This window comes from Amyelois transitella, chromosome 4 (assembly GCF_032362555.1).
Source record: "Amyelois transitella isolate CPQ chromosome 4, ilAmyTran1.1, whole genome shotgun sequence".
Classification (NCBI taxonomy): Eukaryota; Metazoa; Arthropoda; class Insecta; order Lepidoptera; family Pyralidae; genus Amyelois; species Amyelois transitella.
This window is the reverse complement of record NC_083507.1, coordinates 8,064,917-8,083,983: the sequence shown is the minus strand read 5'-3', so window position 1 is coordinate 8,083,983 and position 19,067 is coordinate 8,064,917. Positions and strand designations below refer to the sequence as shown.

The 19,067-nt window shown below is 35.0% G+C and overlaps 2 protein-coding genes across 5 annotated transcripts; one reads left to right on the top strand and one right to left on the bottom strand.

Moving 5' to 3' along the window:
- The first annotated feature begins 426 nt into the window (after positions 1-426).
- Positions 427-12,664, top strand: LOC106137002 (serine/threonine-protein kinase Pak). Its single transcript, XM_013337728.2, has 13 exons — positions 427-603; positions 975-1,106; positions 1,253-1,413; positions 3,043-3,214; positions 4,829-4,944; positions 5,361-5,462; positions 6,019-6,146; positions 6,652-6,780; positions 7,095-7,272; positions 8,269-8,470; positions 8,788-8,903; positions 9,137-9,355; positions 9,806-12,664. Exons 2-13 carry the CDS (start codon positions 995-997, stop codon positions 9,887-9,889), a joined length of 1,719 nt encoding a protein of 572 aa, XP_013193182.1. The 5' UTR covers positions 427-603; positions 975-994; the 3' UTR covers positions 9,890-12,664.
- Positions 12,665-12,994: 330 nt separating this feature from the next.
- Positions 12,995-17,263, bottom strand: LOC106136989 (methionine-R-sulfoxide reductase B1). 4 transcript variants are annotated; one of them, XM_013337713.2, is made up of 4 exons: positions 17,142-17,263; positions 16,795-16,899; positions 16,400-16,561; positions 12,995-13,859 (listed from the first exon to the last, which is right to left on the bottom strand). In XM_013337713.2, the coding sequence occupies exons 2-4, from the start codon at positions 16,880-16,882 to the stop codon at positions 13,678-13,680; spliced, it is 432 nt and encodes a 143-aa protein (XP_013193167.1). In that variant the 5' UTR covers positions 16,883-16,899; positions 17,142-17,263; the 3' UTR covers positions 12,995-13,677. The 4 variants fall into 4 exon arrangements, with proteins under 4 accessions (XP_013193167.1, XP_013193164.1, XP_013193165.1 ...); XM_013337710.2 differs by having other exon boundaries at positions 17,047-17,262; XM_013337711.2 differs by having other exon boundaries at positions 12,995-13,823; positions 17,047-17,260.
- Positions 17,264-19,067: the final 1,804 nt, after the last annotated feature.

Genomic DNA, 19,067 nt, shown 5'->3' with positions numbered 1-19,067 from the left:
TCTCTGCCTACCCCTCCGGGAAAGAGGCGTGATTTTATGTATTTTATGTATTATGTAAGTCCGAGGAATAACACTACAACTAGTACTCTACTACTAGAATAAAACCAGCCACCTAGTTTCACGGAAAATTAGTACCATTATGAAAGTGATGCCCATATTTATTTCGTTCAACGACAACATAACTAATCAGCTTTTTCACGTATAAAGCAGGCAATATACATGTCCTTACATGAGTTATAACATATAGTGAATAATAGGACAGAACATTCATATCTCATTCTCGGAGCGGAAAACAGAGATGACGTAGTTTCACGATCTCTGTATATTTTTTTTTATTTCATATTTTTCGGAGATATCGATCCAACTATCATAAATTCACAAGGAATCGATTTGTCATCAGAAATTCAGTTCATTTTGTAATGTACATCACTAGATCATAGTGTAATGGCGGCTCTAGGAATTGCTGCTCTAACTTTTTATTTCATGTGTGAATGAGTAAAATAAATTATAAAATATATGTTAAAATAGTTAATGTGTTAATGAAATGTGATAAAGGCTTAGATCTGTTAATTATTTGTTGGCACTGTTTTCTTATAGTGCCAGGTAATTGCATTATTTTGGAAATATCCATTTGTCGTAATAGCAAAACTGCGGGGCGCGTCCATGAGTAATATTGTGGTTTACTTTTTCTCTTTGCTATGTAATACTAACCGTATATACCGTAATATTAGAGTTATTATTAAGCATTCTTTTGAAGTGTCGTTTTGGAACGCTTCTAAGTAGATCTGCTTTATTCTTGGAAATCATTTGGAGACCTAGCAGTCAAGGTATGTTTAGGTTTCAGATTTTGATGAATATCTCTCGGGCCCATATTGTTAAACACATTCTATAATTTCCTGTTTTCTAAGAACGTGCTTCAACAACACAACATTGTACAGAGTACATACTATCACCATTATTTTTTATTTTATCAGGTTTGGTATAACATACGAAAATGTCGAGTGACGAAGACAAGCCACCAGCACCGCCGGTGCGACTTACCAGTAACCGTGCTACAGACCGGGGCGATTCAGTGGCTTCAGTTGATATGAGGCCTCTACCTAAGGGTAATAATTCTGATAACTTTTTGTTACATACTATATATGCATATGAATTTAAATATTCAGAATTAGTGAACACTTCAAACAATAGTGAATATATCAAACATTATTGGTGGTGCATATGAATCATTTTGTATTTTAATTTGTTATAGAACCTGATGATGGAGGAGATCGGAAAAAGAAAACACTGAAAGCCAAAATTAAAGGTTCCAAGAGTACAGCACACAATGACAACAAACCTAATATTAGTTATCCAACAAATTTTGAACATACAGTGCATGTTGGATTTGATGCAGTCACAGGTGAATTCACAGTAAGTATCATCTTAATGTAGCTGTTGTTATTACCTATTGGGTGAGTTTTGGTGCTACTAAGAATAGGGTTTTTTGCACCTTTGAGAAAACCAGATGACACAGCTTAATATTGATATAATTGTTTTTTCATCATTAAGTTAATTTTACACTATGCAATTGGTGTTTTTATGAATTTTATACTTAGCCTACTTACTTGTGACAAATTCTGAGAAAATAGCACTAATTTTATTATGAAAAACAATACCTATTCAATCAGTGGAATGTTGTCCTGCACTTGTTATTACAACTATATATTTTTGCAATCAAAATACACAGAATAAACAAAGCACTGGTACTGTCTGCCAAAATACAGTTCCTTGGAAAAAAGTATGCTTTTAGTTTTGACTTATTTTCTTCAGTAAGTTTAATGTCTATGCACTGATTGGAAAAGCTGGAGTGCCAGGCTATCAAACATATCCAACATTGTTTCCAACCACTTTAAAAACCTATATCTCATCCAATCTAAACAACATTGACTTTTATATGATGCCTTAACATTTAATAAAAAAGGTTGTGTTGTCAGTGAGCAGCTTTATGCTTAAATACAGAGTTTTAAGCTTAATGCTTTGCTTTATTTCCAAATGGCAATAAGTTATTCAAAATTTATTTTATTTTTATTTCTCTAATTATCTCAGGATCAAAATTTCATTTGATGTTTGTCATATCCTGATATTATATTCATATGATAGCTATTATTTATTTTGGAAACATACCAAATTGAATCAATTTGCATGCTGCAAAATTAGAGACTTTAAAATTAGAAAAAGTTTACCACATTCTGTACTATGTTGACGAGGAGATTTATCATGGAATGTGTGTAAAATCATGTAATTTTAATCAAGATGGTGATTATTGTGTTTACCATTCCCTTAGTAGTATTATTCCAATAAAGTCTTAACAAATGTCGATGTTACAATAATGTAAAGTCATGCAATTGAGCTCCATGTATTACCGCTTTTGTTTCAAGCTGCCTATGACAGTAAGTAATAGCTTTGTTATTTTTGTATAATGTTTTCCTTTCCATTATTGTTCATGTGACAGGAGTTGATTTTGTATAGTTTTCTGTATTCATTTAATAGCATATTTTACTTCAGTAGATATTTAATGCACTTTGTGTGGCATGCCATCCCTTAAACCTTAATTTTTTTTTAACTATTAGACCATAGAACTTAACACATAACAGCAGGAGAAACCAAGCTTGAATTTTTCAAGAAAATTTTGATAAAGTCCATGAAGAAAACACTATATTAAAATTGGCATACAGTCTGTGCCACAATATGGTATTAACATATTAAATATACATGCAAGAAAATAGTATTTTTTTATTTGCTAGTTCAGATCATTGTATTATGCATGTCATTCTTATCCACACTCAAATAATCTGATCACTTTCAAACTTACAATCATGTAGAAATTCAGCAGAATATGTATATGGTATGTTTTTGGTATAAGCTTACATTCAATGTTGGAAACTGCTTTCAATCTATTGCAGGAATATAGGTCATTCAAACTAAACCCTATATCCTGATACTTTATCCAATATTGCAGGTTTAAAATTACCTGTTAACCGAGGTATGTTTCTGTTGCAGGGTATGCCAGAAGCATGGGCGAGGCTTCTTATGGCATCCAATATTAGCAAGCAGGAGCAAAAGAACAACCCTCAAGCTGTTCTAGATGTGCTCAAATGGTACGACGCCTCGGCAACGCAGCCACCACCCTCCAAATACATGACGTCAGCGCAAATGCATACCACACACTCAGGTATAATGATTTGACTTTCTTTACATTTTGATTAGTCTACAGTTTAACAATACTTGGGATGCAGTTGAATATTGGTGGTCTGCATCAGTTATATTGTGATCAGACTGGAGATTTTTATAATAGCTATCTATTCACGTGCCGTGTGGTTCCCGGCACCAATAAAAAAAAGGATAGGACCACTGCATCTTGTTCCCATAGATGTCGTAAAAGGCGACTAAGGGATAGGCTTATAAACTTGGGATTCTCCTTTTAGGTGATGGGCTAGCAACCCGTCACTATTTGAATCTCAATGCTATCATTAAGCCAAATAGCTGAACGTAGCCTATCAGTCTTTTCAAGACTGTTGACTCTGTCTACCCGGTAAGGGATAAAGACGTGATCATATGTATGTATGTATTTTTATAATATTTTAGCCATATGTTAATAAAAATTATAGATATTTATTTTTATGTAAAATAGTCTTCGATCAACTATAAACAACTAGATAAACAGTTCCGAGCAAAATAAAACAAAATATCGTCCTCACCTCAATACGTAATTATTATTACGCATATATTACTTCGACTGTTTGACAAAGTCCTATGTCCAAAAACAAGTGTATTGAAAATTGAACCTTAAATGTTTTTGATAAGGCACGCAATCCTTAAAAAACGTAGTTTGGTGTGACATGGTATTAACTCAATGTTTCATTTAGAACAAAGAGGCTAGTGGAGTGGCTTTGTTATTTTAAAAAATTTACCTTCACACACTTTAACATTTTGATACGAAATGCGTTGCAATAAAAATTGTCTATTGGATGTTAGAAGGAGTTTGTTTGGGTGTATGAGTGTTTGAATGTCTGTAATTATGTGTCGATTTGGATGTAAGTAGTTTATTTTTTACTTTAAAGGTAGTTCTTTTGTTTTTTGTCGACTTCTGTGGCCCAATGATCATCTTGCCTGACTGCCAAGTCGGAGGTCTCGGGTTCGATCCCCGGTTTGGTCAATCTGGAAAATGTATTTTTAGATGTTTGTTTGTAAGTATGTGAGGATGTTTGTTACTCAATCACGCAAATTCTACTGAACAGATTTCGATGTGATTTGGTTTACAGGATAATTACTACCCCAAAATTCTTACAGAAGCGAGGCTCCGGGGCGCAAATAGTGTTCGAAGTACTATTTTTTTTTGTCAATTTTATACTTTACTTCTATTTTAAATTGTATGTTATTCTGTAAGGTTTTACTTGCGACAAGTACAAGAAAGAGATAGGCGCGGATAGTGCTAAATGCCGAGTACCGTTAAGTTTTAAATATTTAATAAAATGTTTTGATAGAAAACCAACAGCTAACTTATACTATTAAGTGCGATTACTTTAAAACTGAATTGTATTTACATGAAATAGGAAACGCCATCCTTTTTGAGCGCAATTCTTGGACAATTTTGACAGAGCACTTCGTCATTGTGCGACGTTGTCACTCGTGGACGGACGAAGCAAGACTAGCCGAGAACTTTACTCACTTGAGTGTTGAGTAGAGTTTTGCCGCGGACACTTTTTTAGCGGGATTGTGAGTCTAGTTGTTTATAGTACGTCAATGAAAATAGTTCACAAAACATTAAAAGAAACTTTGTTTCCAGGTTCATCAGTGTCGCGTGTGTCGTCGAGCAGTCCGTCTTCGTCGACGCCGACGGACACGGAGCACCCCGAGCCGCCTCCGCCGCCCCCCTCCAGACCGGACCGTACCAAGAGTATTGTATGTGTACTCCAAATTTTACCTGTTTTATTTTATACATAAACATCTCGGATGATAGATAACCAGGTAACCTGGGCAAACTATTTGTGTTGGACAAAGTGGATAGGAGATATTGAGATCAAAAGAAACGACTCCCTGTTGTGACGAAATATGTGTTGTTTTCTTCTTAAATTTAAGAGCTTACTCTTGTCGGTGGAATAATGGGGAGCGTCCTCTATTGATCATTTTTCTCTGATTTGAAAATGATATATATTCTGCTTATTGATGGTCATCAAATAAAACACCAAATACAAATTTTATTTTTGTTTAACCTGAATTTGCATATCAAACTTCTTCCTCCTGGCATTTAATTAGTTAGTTAATTGGTATATCAAACTAAGCCCTCTAAATTAATAGTTGATGTGATATTATTTCAGTACACGAAGCCTATAGAAGAGGAGGAGCCGCCCCGAGCCGCGGCGGCGTCCCCCGCGCCTTCCCCGCACCACGTGCCTCACCCCGCGCTCACCACACATTCAGTAAGTTTTATACTTAGGACTTCAATAGAAATTAGAGTTTGCAAGTACACCACTTATGTTTTAAAGAAAGCAGGATCAAACAAATAGGACTGATTATTTACATATATTTGAGTTTTAATTTCAATAAAACCCCTGCTCGCGACCATTAAAGGATCTATATGCCAAATTTTATATCTCTAGGCCCAGCGTTTTGGAGTTCAAGCCGTATGTTGAGGTGTGAGCCAATCAATCCGTCAGTATTCTCCTCTATTTAGATTTGGTACATATAACTATATCAACTTTTTTAAAGTAATAATTTGAGTATGTTTGACCTCAACCTGCCTGGTGGTAAGCAAGATGAGGTCTAGGCCCAATGTGGGTGCACGCAAGCTCAAATAATGCCTATTCACTTTTGCCTTGAAAATGCATTTGAAAGATTTGGCGAATAGCAAAGCGCGGAGGTTGGGGATATCCACCATGTGCGGGTGGAATGCCACGCGCCGCCAGTGCAATGCACGGCCCACGCCGCATCATCGCTTAAAATGAATGGCGTTTACCCTTCATATTGTGTTGTCAGATATGCAGCCGCGCGGAAGTGGGCAGCGCGCTGGACCGCAACAAGAACCCGGCCGCGCCGCAGTCGCCGCCGCACGCGCCGCCGCCGCCGCAGCCGCCCAACGGCGCCACCACCAACATCGACACCGGGTACGACTACCGCTGATGTTGATATTTTTTATTTAGAAGCGAGAATGAACAGCTACAATCAGCATATATAATATAGAATTCTTATCCGTACTCCACTCTATACTAAAAGATTGGTTCAGTGATTTAGCTGGAAATAGGTAACAAACAAACATATCGCCCCCTTTATAATTTTAGTTTGTTAACTCTTTATCGCACATAAAAAGAAATATAACAAATTACCAAACAGTTATGTACGATGACAGACTTATCCCAATTGGGGTTAGTATGAATAATCATCATCCACCTAGCGTTTGCTTTTGACGAACGTCTTAATAATCGAATGTAATTATGTGATGTTCAAATTAATTCATAATTTTGGTTTAAAAATAAAAGAATTGCAGTACCTACCCTAGTCTAGTAGTGATCAAAAAATAATTATATTAACTATACAGATGTGTTTTTTTTTTCGTTCATACTTCTTAATTCCAATTGGTGATTTATTATCTCAACCCTACTTTTTTTGCAGAAGAGCAACAGGACAACAACAAAGAAAGAAGAAAATGACAGATGAAGAAATATTAGAAAAATTAAGGACTATAGTTAGTGTGGGAGATCCAAATAGAAAGTACACGAAAATGGAGAAAATTGGACAAGGGTATATATGTTTATGATGAATTTTTCATATTTATATGTGTTCAGTGTCATTTAATTATAATTTTACTGCACTATTTTTCCATATGAAGTGAGTACAAAAATTAAATCTAGTGATTACTGACGTCACTAGATTTTAGGAAGGGAACAGGAACAGGAAAATAAATAAAACTTTCTGTGGCCTAAATATACAGATTTTTTCACGATGTTTTCCGTCACAAAAAGAGCATGTTTCATGAGCATGCAGTTTGGTTCACCATAATAAAGATCCTTATATGTTAATGTTACTTATACTAAATTGTTTTCAATTGATTGCAGTGCATCAGGTACAGTTTACACAGCGATAGAAACGTCTACTGGTATGGAGGTGGCGATCAAACAGATGAACCTCAGCCAGCAGCCGAAGAAGGAGCTGATCATCAACGAGATCCTGGTGATGCGGGAGAACAAGCACAACAACGTCGTCAACTATCTGGACAGCTATCTTGTTAACGAGGTACGTTTTGCCCTTGTTACTTAATTTTTTTAGTGATACTTTGTTTTTTTCTCTAAATATCTAGTCTCTCATCTTTTCATCTTACGCCCTCTAATGCTTCGTGGACAGGGCCACCTTCAAACCTTTCATTTTCCCTATTTGGCACTGTATTTGTCGTCCTGATTTAAAACGAAATTGATTCATTTAAAATCAAGATGTTGAACTCTCATAAAGTTGAATGTTGGGTTTTCATGGCATTGCAATGTGATAAATGTTGAATTCTTATTATGTTGAACTTTGTGATCCACTGGTCTTTCGACTCGCATTATCATCTTTTGCAAAGTTTATCCAGATGTTTTCGACTTTTACTCTCATTGGTATGAATGGTTATGCCTCCTAAAAAACCGTGACTACGAAATCTCCCTTTAAGCGATTGCTAATGTTTTTGTTAGTTCCTTGACATATATTGTACTAGGGTTAACCCGTAGCTCACGTTTAAAATTTCGGTTTTGTGAATTGAACCTTGAATATACTATTAATAGTTTCAAAAATCTCGTTAGGTCTCATTATCTTTCTACTCTATCCTAAGTACATGTTATTATTATGTATTTATATGTATTTATGTGTATTTGTATGTATTTATATGTATTATACATAGATATATATTCTGTATGTATGTACATATATATATATTTTATTAGTAGTATGTATTTTATTATGTTCAAACATTTATTTATCTTGTTCGCCGCCAACGCCGATCTCCTGTTTGGTTCTTCCACCCAAAGGTTGACTGGAAGAGATTGCTTTAGCGATAAGTCCGCCTTTGTACCATCTATATCTGCTTTGTGTTGTTTTGTATGTTTTCTCTTATGGTGCAATAAAGAGTTTTATCTATCTATCTATAGTTGCTAACAAAATTAGCTCTCCTATTTTCTTCGAAAACTTTAATTTGCTTAAGATGTGACAGTTGACAAGGAAAATTGTCACAACTATAATTTCATGTTCACTTTTTTCCAGGAACTGTGGGTTGTTATGGAATACCTGGCGGGCGGCTCGCTAACGGACGTAGTGACCGAGACGTGTATGGACGAGGGTCAGATCGCGGCCGTTTGTCGCGAGGTACTACAGGCGCTACACTTCCTCCACACGAACCATGTCATACATAGGGACATCAAGTCTGACAATATACTGCTTGGACTCGACGGACAAGTCAAATTAAGTAAGTGTACTATGTTAAAAAATTAAGTCTTTATTAAAAGTAGGAAAATCATTATTCGTGTATTAAGATCATGGCCATGTGTCGCAAGGTATTCCAGGCGTATATATCAACCACAGACCGGTTACTACACGGTGGCGCAGCCGCCATTTTGTGATATATTGCCAGCACATAAGGTTCGACCTATGTATTGAACCTTATTGCTAGGACATAAAGTTCATTTACGTGCAGACTTTCGCGAGAGACCTTGTTCTGGACGGCTTGAGTGGTATATAACATGCGAATCCATATACAATTTACTAATTACATCCTAATTTCAGCGGATTTCGGGTTCTGCGCGCAAATATCCCCTGAGCAAAACAAAAGAACAACGATGGTCGGAACACCGTATTGGATGGCGCCTGAAGTGGTTACAAGAAAACAGTACGGACCTAAAGTAGGTTTTACATAATAAATTTTATTACTCAATTAGCTAAAGAAGACGAAAATTATTCTTTGAATACTATCCAATGTTTTTACGATGAAGGAAATCATCTAACTTTCCCACTTCAAGATCATTATGTATATGGACCCAGTCTCTTATTCAAGAGAGTATGTTACCAGGACTAAACGTCAGATACATGATAAAGCTGCTACATAAGTATTAATATTTTGTTTATAATTATCTAGGTGGATGTATGGTCGCTGGGTATAATGGCGATAGAGATGATCGAAGGCGAGCCCCCGTACCTGAACGAGAATCCGCTGCGCGCGCTGTACCTGATCGCGACCAACGGGAAGCCCGACATCAAGGACAAGGACAAGCTCAGCGCCGTCTTCCAGGACTTCCTCGACCAGTGCCTCGAGGTCGACGTGGATAGACGCGCCGCAGCGATAGACTTACTCAAAGTATGTGTAGTGATACGGAGACGAGATTGTTGCATATACATTATATTATAGTGTTATACGTAGCTAAGCGACACCGTGAGAAGGAAAAATAAACAAGGACAAGTTTAGCGCCATCTTTCAGGACTTCCTCAAACAGCGTCTCGACGTCGACGTGGAAAGTATAGGTAGAGAGAGATATTAGGCGGTTCTTCAACTTTCTGCATAATGTATATAAAAGGCTCGCGCAAATACAGTGTGTGAGTGTAGTGCTATATTCTTACAAACCGTAAAATCTACTACATCCCTTTTCGGATTGAGAGAAGTGATTCTTTTAATAAAATGTGTGCGAGATACTTTACTTTTCAGGACGTAACCTGTCGTTCGGCCTGATTTAAAATTTTATCAAAGTACCACTTACTCATACTTTTACTTCTTCCATAAATATTAAGTTATGCATTTTTTGTATCGTAGCACCCGTTCCTGAAGCTGGCGCGGCCGCTGGCGTCGCTGACGCCGCTGATCATGGCCGCCAAGGAGGCCGCCAAGGGTCATTAGCGCCGGCCCCCGGCGCGTGCGCAGCGCCTCACACACGTGCCTCACTCACGCCGCGACAAGCAGCCGCACGCCTGATGGGACGCAACTCTCGTCAAATAGTCAACCTTTTCTCCAAATGTCTGTTTTTTTTATTAACGAAAAATTTGTCCATAATTCTTCAATAACTTTTATATTTTTCCAGAATAGTTGAAGTGAAATGCTATATTTTTAGTAGGCATTTGTAGAAAAGGATAGTATTTTTATGAGACAGAGCGAGATAACGAAGGACAAACATTGAAATATGCCTTTTCGAAATATTAACGTTCGAACGAAGGCAAGTTCCAGTGCCTTCGTATTCACATAAGCAGATTCGTGTAAACGCGAAAAGAGCGTGAGACTGGCCACAAGACAGTGGTCAAAGTGATCAAGGTACGGAAATACAAGTTCGGAATAATGTTATTCAATGGTTTCGGTTGGAATGCTGATAACACGTAACATTAGCACAACGCAACTGTCGCGCGGCCGCTACTCCAATATAGAATAGAAGTATCATATTTTTACAAGAGATTGAAATTAGTCAAAGTGCAGTCCAGTAAGTTAAAGAAACTTAGTCGTTTACTAGTTATTTATTCTTAACGACTTATCTTATTGACGTGTTTCGTTGGACTGTTTTAGCGAGAGGGCGAATAGTGTAGATAGATATTAGAATCGATAGGTACGAGTTATTTAAAATTAACGAATATTCTAGCTGCAAACGAAGACTGGCAGTTAATATTTAGGTAACCTTGTAAAGTTATAAATAGTAGAATTCTCTAGACCCTTAACGATAGTACCGATTCAGCTTTCTCTGTGATGGTAGGTGATAGCCGGCGGCAGTTAGGAGGAAACACTTCAATACGGGGCGAGAGCGGACACGAGCGAGTCCGCGGTCCTCCGGCCACGATGAGTGGCTGTGTGGACATTATCTATATATTGATTTGTATTATTACGATGACAATCGAAGATTTAGTTCCGAGTTTGAATATGATTATTCATATATTCATTTTTTGTAATAGTATTTGAGTTTTATAAATTGTTTTATGTAAGTTATTAGTGCGGCGATCAGGTTTTATAGATTTCAGCGTGAATGTTTGTTTGTATGTATACTATACATTAATTTGATTATTGTGGCGATGTTGGTTTGAGTCGCTTTCATGCTTTTATAGTTACTAGTAACTCATATTGTTATGTAAGATAACTGTTAATTTATTAAAAGTTGCTAACGCTTCTAAATTTCTTTTTTGAGATTATTGTTTGACATGATTTATTATTTTTCGAAAATTGTCGGACTTTCATGACTACTGGATTTTTGGTAATGTAACTGGTATAAGTTTTGAAATTATTATATAATTATGATGTGTATTTTAATGAAATTATTGGTTGACTGCATTTTAGTTTACCTCAAAGCTACAATGATGATATCATTTATTTGTTAGTCATGAAGCGAAGCATTTACATAGCATTAAGTTTATATAGTCTATTGGGTGATAAATAGCAAATTACTTTTTGATTTGTGGCACAAACAATATTATAGTATTTATAAAAGATTTCAATCCAGCCTTCTAAAATAAGCATACCTATTCTGTAACTTATTCATAGATCATTTCGTAATTATATTTTAATCTTCACATGTATATGACAATAGTAGTCTAGTTATAAATATGAGTCATATGTGCTGCAATTCACCAACGTAAAGTATTTTATAATTATAAAAGGACTCGTATCTGTCCTATTATCGTTTTAGGTTGTGCCGTCAGACGCTGTTCTTTTCAACTATGTATGTATGTGTGAGTGCGAGCTCTGACACGCGAGGTTACAGAAACTCAGCTACGTAGTTGTACTGATACATGATAGACAACAGTAGTTACTTATTGACAATATGAAGTGACCAATTAAAGCTATGTAGACTGCAGTCATTACGGTTGGTGCAATACAGACGAAATTTTATTTCATATCACATTATTTATACCTACATAGTATTGGTATTTTAAACTGATAAAATAAATGTTATCGTAATTTATTCACGCACGGCGCCTTTTTATCTAAATAAATGTGACGAGTCATTTATCAACAGTGATTCAAGTAGTTTGCTGTTTTTGAGACCTTCTGATAACTAAATAAGATATGAGCGTTAAACATATACTTTACTGTCTGTAATAAATCTTTGTCAAAATCTGAAGAAAGTAAAGTTTCTATTATTGAAACCCGTATTGGTAGGTATAACGGATACCTACCAATACGGGTAAAATCACCTCAAAGACAACTTTGTGGAAAGTTGGTACAAATATTAATGTCTCCAATCCGAATCTGCAGTATATCATTCACGGCCTAAAATTTATTTTTATACTATTAGACTCATTCAATGTAATAAATTATTTATGGCCTACCACATACACATAAAACGGCGCACCAACCCTTACAAAATATTTGTGCAATAATGTAGAAATGTAAAAATTATAGCCAAATCTTCAAGAGAGCTTGAACAAAGTTATTCAGTATCTAAAATATTGTAAGAAGTGTATTAACTATGTGATCATGAAGATGAATTTGAGTATGCGTTAGGTATGTTAAGATGAGAAAGTAACTGTAATTATGAACATAGTCCTAAGTTGAAATGTATTAATACTTGTAATAGGTTATTGTACAAGACATTTAATGCAGTTGGAACATTTTTCATGATTTTGTCAGTTGTAAAACACCAGTGCCATGTATGAGCAACTTGTGCATATAAAATTACAACAAACTATAATAAAAGACTCACCATGAATATATACTCGTTTGAGTTTTCCTAGAATTGTGAACTGATATTGAATAAGTGTAGCTAGAATTTTGTTTCTTGTACACAATGAAAGAACAAAAGCACTTTAATAATAGTCACTCAAAAATCCCCATTTTGGTGTCAGTTACGGTCGACTGCACAGTAAGGCTTTGGAGCAAGACTGGACCTACTTTATGAAAGCAAAGTTGTTTGTTTTTAAACTCTTTTTTAGTCAAAAAAAGGAAAAAAACCAAATATAAAACATTCACTGGATTTATACGAATATGTACAATGGCAGATTTATCCCAGTTTAAAATCAAAGACCAACATACACAAAAATATTTTATTACAATATTTCCATAAGAATAAATCTATAAACAAACTTGGCAACAAAATAGTTAAAATACAAATAAAAAGTTTTGTACGTTTTGAACATCGGTTAAAATATTCAAAACAAATCAACAACAAATAAAATAATAATGACTGAGTACCTATGGTAACTAGGCGATTAAGTAGTTGCCTTAAAGTCACATAACTATAAATATTCTACAACTAAAAATGCAAGCTGCTTTCTATTATTTATAATTTATTTGGATAAAGTAAATATATTTAAATCTATCCAAACATTGAAATTATTATTTCTTAATAAATTATTTTGTTAAAAAGCCACAAACGATTGAAATATTTTACAATGTAAGCAATAATATCCGTACAAAAAATATAAACTTTAATACTCTAGAATGTTAATAATATCATTTTAACAGCCGGCAATAAACTGGTCGACGGACAAAATTAAAGCATCTAGCTGCCAACAATTGCTGACAACCGAATTGTGAAATAAGAAGGATAACAAGTCTATTTAAATAAACAATGATTTAGATAATAAAGTACCTAATCGATATCCATCCGACATCTTAAAGACTCTTGGTAAATACAACTATGAGGATGATACAAAATCTTGTTGACCAGTCTTATACGTAAGGATTCACAATTTTCAAGACAATTTCAAATTTTAGTCCTTTCTCTCTTCAGCCGGTATGAAGTCCATCGAGGCAGAATTAATGCAAAAACGTTTCTTTGTGGGTGCTGGTCCATCATCAAACACATGCCCCAGGTGAGCCGAGCACTTCGAGCATCGCACCTCAGTTCGCACCAAACCTGGCCGTGTTAAAACCAGTAATATATTTGCTCCAACTTTTTTTTTATCACGTAGAACATCCACCAAAAACCAATTATTTACACAAGTTTCACAAAAACCGATGGGTGATATGAGTCCGGTATGATCACAAATTGGCGCGGTGAGACGTCGCAGCGGGATCGTGGCGTCGTCGTCCAGCAGCAGTCATCCAGGGAAGGTCAGGAGGGTAAGGGGATGAGGATAACACAAGGAAGGGATTAGTGCAGATAAAAGCATGCGCATTCCCACATTATTAGCATAAATAGCGTTAACAATTAGCACATGAACACGACATAATGTTTTAAATTATTTTTAATGAGTGTTCGGTGGTGTATTGTTTGTGGCCGACCAACCAAAATGTCGAAAAATATTTGTGAAATAAGAAAAACAAATTGCGCTTAAGTACATATTAGAGGTGCCGTGTGACAATGTTATCATTTAGGCACACATATGTTTTATATAAAAAATAAGCGTATATAAATAAATAAAATCATTTACCAATTGAGGCCGACTTACGTTTGTTGTGGAGTCAGGATTGTAACGGAGGTGGTCAAGGGTACGGGAAAGACAGACAGAAAAGATAAAAAAATATGCATTAGCTCCAAAGTCCGTTTCCCAAAAATAAAAAATATATTTGATGCAATAATTTGTATTGTACTGTACAGTAGGAAGCAAACAAACATAATCCCGAACTACAATCCCATTAGTTAGACTAGATTACCATCTAGACTACCATCTAGGTATGTATGAAATTTATTCCTTTTACAAAAAATAAAATAGTACGTAATATTATGTAATTGATTATTCAGTGCCATCTAATTATCACGTGTGTTAGACAGTAGAGAAGAACCAAAAGAAGTCTAATGATAGTTCTATTCTCACGTCGCTGCTTATTCCGAATTTAAGATTTTTGGGCGAAAAAGCAGGCCCTTGTAATAAATATTTAGGAGTGTCGGCCAATTACCATTATCTTTTACTCCTTCACCATAATTTTTCTGAAGTTATTCCCAATTGCCTTCATATCTCTGGAGAGAAGTTCAGGGTTCGCCTGTGACCATGATACTGAAGACAGATTTTTACATTAAGCGTTACCCGTTCCCGCAACTTTTGCAGGGGGAACATACCCGTATTGAATAATGGTTACACAATTACGTAATTTTCTTGCGATGTTTTCCCTCACTCTGTTATATTTTTTCTTACTATAGGGAATAAATCGTAATAACTGGATGGCTTATGGTAACGGAAAACGAAAAATTGTAGTATCCAGGTAGTAAAATTGTCTAGTCCAACTATATTTTTATTATTTTTAATACTTACTTATTTGATAATATTATTTTAAATACACAATATATTCAATTTATTTAATAGATTATCAAACTAACACAAAATATATTAGCAGGATAGATCAGAATTCAGAGAATTATAAGTTAATCTTTATACATGACAACTAAAACTTGTTAATTTAATATTGTTACACTGTAGTATCACCAAAGGTCAAGTTCAGCTAAAGGCTTAGCATACACTCACTGGTTTTAGGTGTTTAAATTTGTAGATAAAATTCTCTCATTAAAAATCGTTAGCAATATTATGTGATCTCTGAACAATTATAGGTGTAAGTTCCCAAAAAAGGTCTGAGTTAGACTTTCTATAGGGCTATTTTTCTTTAGTGAGCTAAGGCTTGAGTTTGCACATACATTAGAAACAATTGTGCAAATCAATGAAATCTTTTAGCAAACAAAACATTGATATTACAAATTTGAATTTGCAAATGGTGATACCACTAAAGACTCCAAATCAGATTTAAACCATTTATCAATTACAAAAGTACCTGAAAATTTAAACTATTAATATTGTTTAACCAAATGGGCAACTCTTTACTAATGTGTGCAACCCCCATAAAGACAGTGTTTAGTGCTTGCAAGGAAAGGTCACAGCATCTGGTTATGGAGACAGCATTGTATGATGTCAAGGTTTTCATTTGTATATAAGCTAGTTGAACATATTCTAACAATGACTGCAGACAGGCTTGTGCATTGCATGACAATGTTATGATAGTGAATAAATGAATATTTGTTGAAAACTTAGATATGATGAGATGATGGTGGTGATGGCTGCCCAAATACTTAGTGTATAAAATATATTTCTACAAGCCTATTTATAATTAAAGACTTTATAAAATTCTAATAAGAGTATTTCTGAAAATTTTGAACCTAAATAAACAAAATTGATCAATGGGCAACAACACGAATAAACAATACAGTTGTGAGGTTTAGGCCTTTAAAGTTCAGTGAACATTAATAGGTAATACCTATTATCAATTGACATTGAGCATTTGTTCTGCATTGTTTGACCCAACATACATATGTTCATCTGAAATTCTATGACTGTATTCTAAAAATAGATTACAACCTTGTAATAACCACATGAAATAGTGTACATGCAATCTTGTTATTAAAAAAAAATAGAACCATAGATATCATTATAAGGCCATGCAATTATTAAAAACAATGTTTTTTTAATTAGAATGTATAAAAAAATATATTTAACATTTACATACCTGCACTAGTGTCTTGATGCAATGTGACCTTATCCTTAGCTAAAACATCATTGAATGCTGGCCAGCCACAACCAGAGTCAAATTTACTCTTGGAGGTAAATAGTTCCTGCCTACATACTACACAGACATACATTCCTTCATCATAAAACTTATTGAAGCAACCTGAAAAAATAAGGAATTTACTTACATATAAGATACACCTTTTGGGTAAAGGTAAGTGTTACAAATAAGTATATTGCACTTTTAGTTTTTGTATGTGAATTCACTTGGATATTGGATCTTATTTTAATTCAAGATCTGACCTCCACTGAATTATCAAGTTAAACATTCATAATGTGAAACAGCTGATCATTATGTTTGAATTTTAAAATCCAATAAATATTCGAATTTATTACCTGTAAAAGGTCGTTCTGTTCCAGCTTCTTGTGTGACATGATACTGCAGCGGCGTCAAGCGCTTCTTTAAGGCTTCCTTATCTTCCATTGCTCTCCACACCAATGCTGAATACATAAACAAGATTCGAGTTTACTCCGATGTGTGATGGCTTGGCAGCTATCCAACAAAAGCAGAGAGAACCGTGTTTCCGTATTTAAATACAGACACACTCACACATGTACCTACTGCAGGAACAGTGAAACCAATCTTACCTGTTGTAAATGGATGCCTCAATCTAATATTCCTATTTGGTAGCACTGCCTGTCTGAATACAGCGAAATGTCTGAGTAAAAAACGCATAACTTACATAGCCTGTATCTATGTTATTACGCAATAAAATAGTAATAAGACTGATAAGATAAATAACAAAAATCTCGCAATCCGCAGTCACACACAGGTACAATAGGTGCGAGTAGAGTCATAAAAATCATTGACATTTAATAAATATGTAAGAAATTGACGTTCGTCAATGTCCACAGAGACAGTTAACATTGGCATTTCTGATACAACAAAATACGCAAAGACAGCAAAAGAACTACCATTAAAACAATTAACCCTGAAAAATTAAAAGCAATTACCTTTCATAATTGATGCTGAATATTCAATCCACAAATCAATATCATGGTACCATAAAAAAATATTCTGCCTATCATTCTCCTCCATATTCATATCTTCCTGACTCTTGCGCCGATTGCGTCCACCCTTCCTGTTATCAGAGATAAGTGCCCTATGCATGTACTTTGCCAGCATACCTTAATAAACAAACCTGGATACAAACATGGCAGACTTTAGATGTTCACTTGTTCATTTAGTCGATAATATTTTATCGATGGATGACATTGACGTACTATAAACAACTACACTCACAATCCCGCTGAAAAAGTGTCCGCGGCAAAACTCTACTCAACGCTCAAGTGAGTAAAGTTCTCGGCTAGTCTCGTTTTGTCCGTCCACGAGTGACAACGTCACAATGACGAAGTGCTCTGTTAAAAAGTGTAAAAATTGACCAAGAATTGCGCTCAAAAAGGATGGCGTTTCCTATTTCATTTAAGTACAATTCAGTTTTAAAGTAATCGCACTTAATAGTATAAGTTAGCTGTTGATTTTCTATCAAATCATTTTATTAAATATTTAAAACTTAACGGTACTCGGCATTTCGCACTATCCGCGCCTATCTCTTTCTTGCGGTCAACAAATATGAAAGAGTAAACGAAACAAATACCTATAGTTTTGTCGCCGCGCTTGATGATGCTCCCTAGGAACATAAAGTTGTGGAGTCGCTTTGTTTTATTTTTTATGATTTTTTATTTTGATACTAGTTCGGTTGATTAATTATTTAATGAGGTAAATGGAAATATGTAATGTTATCTGAAAATGGTACCTGTTAAAACGATTAAGTAAAATTTGGTAAGGGGGTGATACTACATCAATTACACGACTATCTAGTAAATTCTAATCACATGCCAACGAAGTCGCAAGTAAAACCTTACAGATTAACATACAATTTACGTGTATTTCAGTTTTCCGCAGAACGCCATAATAAGGAATGAATGGATTTCTATTATAGCGAGAGACCCAGGTGAAGAGTATTTTAATCGGGATCGAACCCGAGACCTCCAACTTGGCAGTCAGGCAAGATGATCATTAGGCCACAGAAGTCGACAAAAAACAAAAGAACTACCTTTAAAGGAAAAAAATAAACTACTTACATCCAAATCGACACAATAATCACAGACATTCAAACACTCATACACCCAAACAAACTCCTTCTAACATCCAATAGACAATTTTTATTGCAACGCATTTCGTATCAAAATGTTAAAGTGTGTGAAGATAAATAAACATTTTAAAATAACAAAGCCACTCCACTAGCCTCTTTGTTCTAAATGAAACATTGAGTTAATACCATGTCACACCAAACTACGTTTTTTAAGGATTGCGTGCCTTATTATAAAACACTTAAGGTTCAATTTTCAATAAACTTGTTTTTAGACATAGGACTTTGTCAAATAGTCGAAGTAATATGCGTAATAATAATTAAGTATTGAGGTGAGGACGATATTTTGTTTTATTTTGCTCGGAACTGTTTATCTAGTTGATCGAAGACTTCTGTGATTTGGTTCTACATCGGGAATCCTAACTATCTTGGCTATAATCTAAGTCTAACACCTATGTCATTCTAATAAAAAGTTTGGAAATCAAATAAAAAAACCTAGGATTCAGATTATAGCTG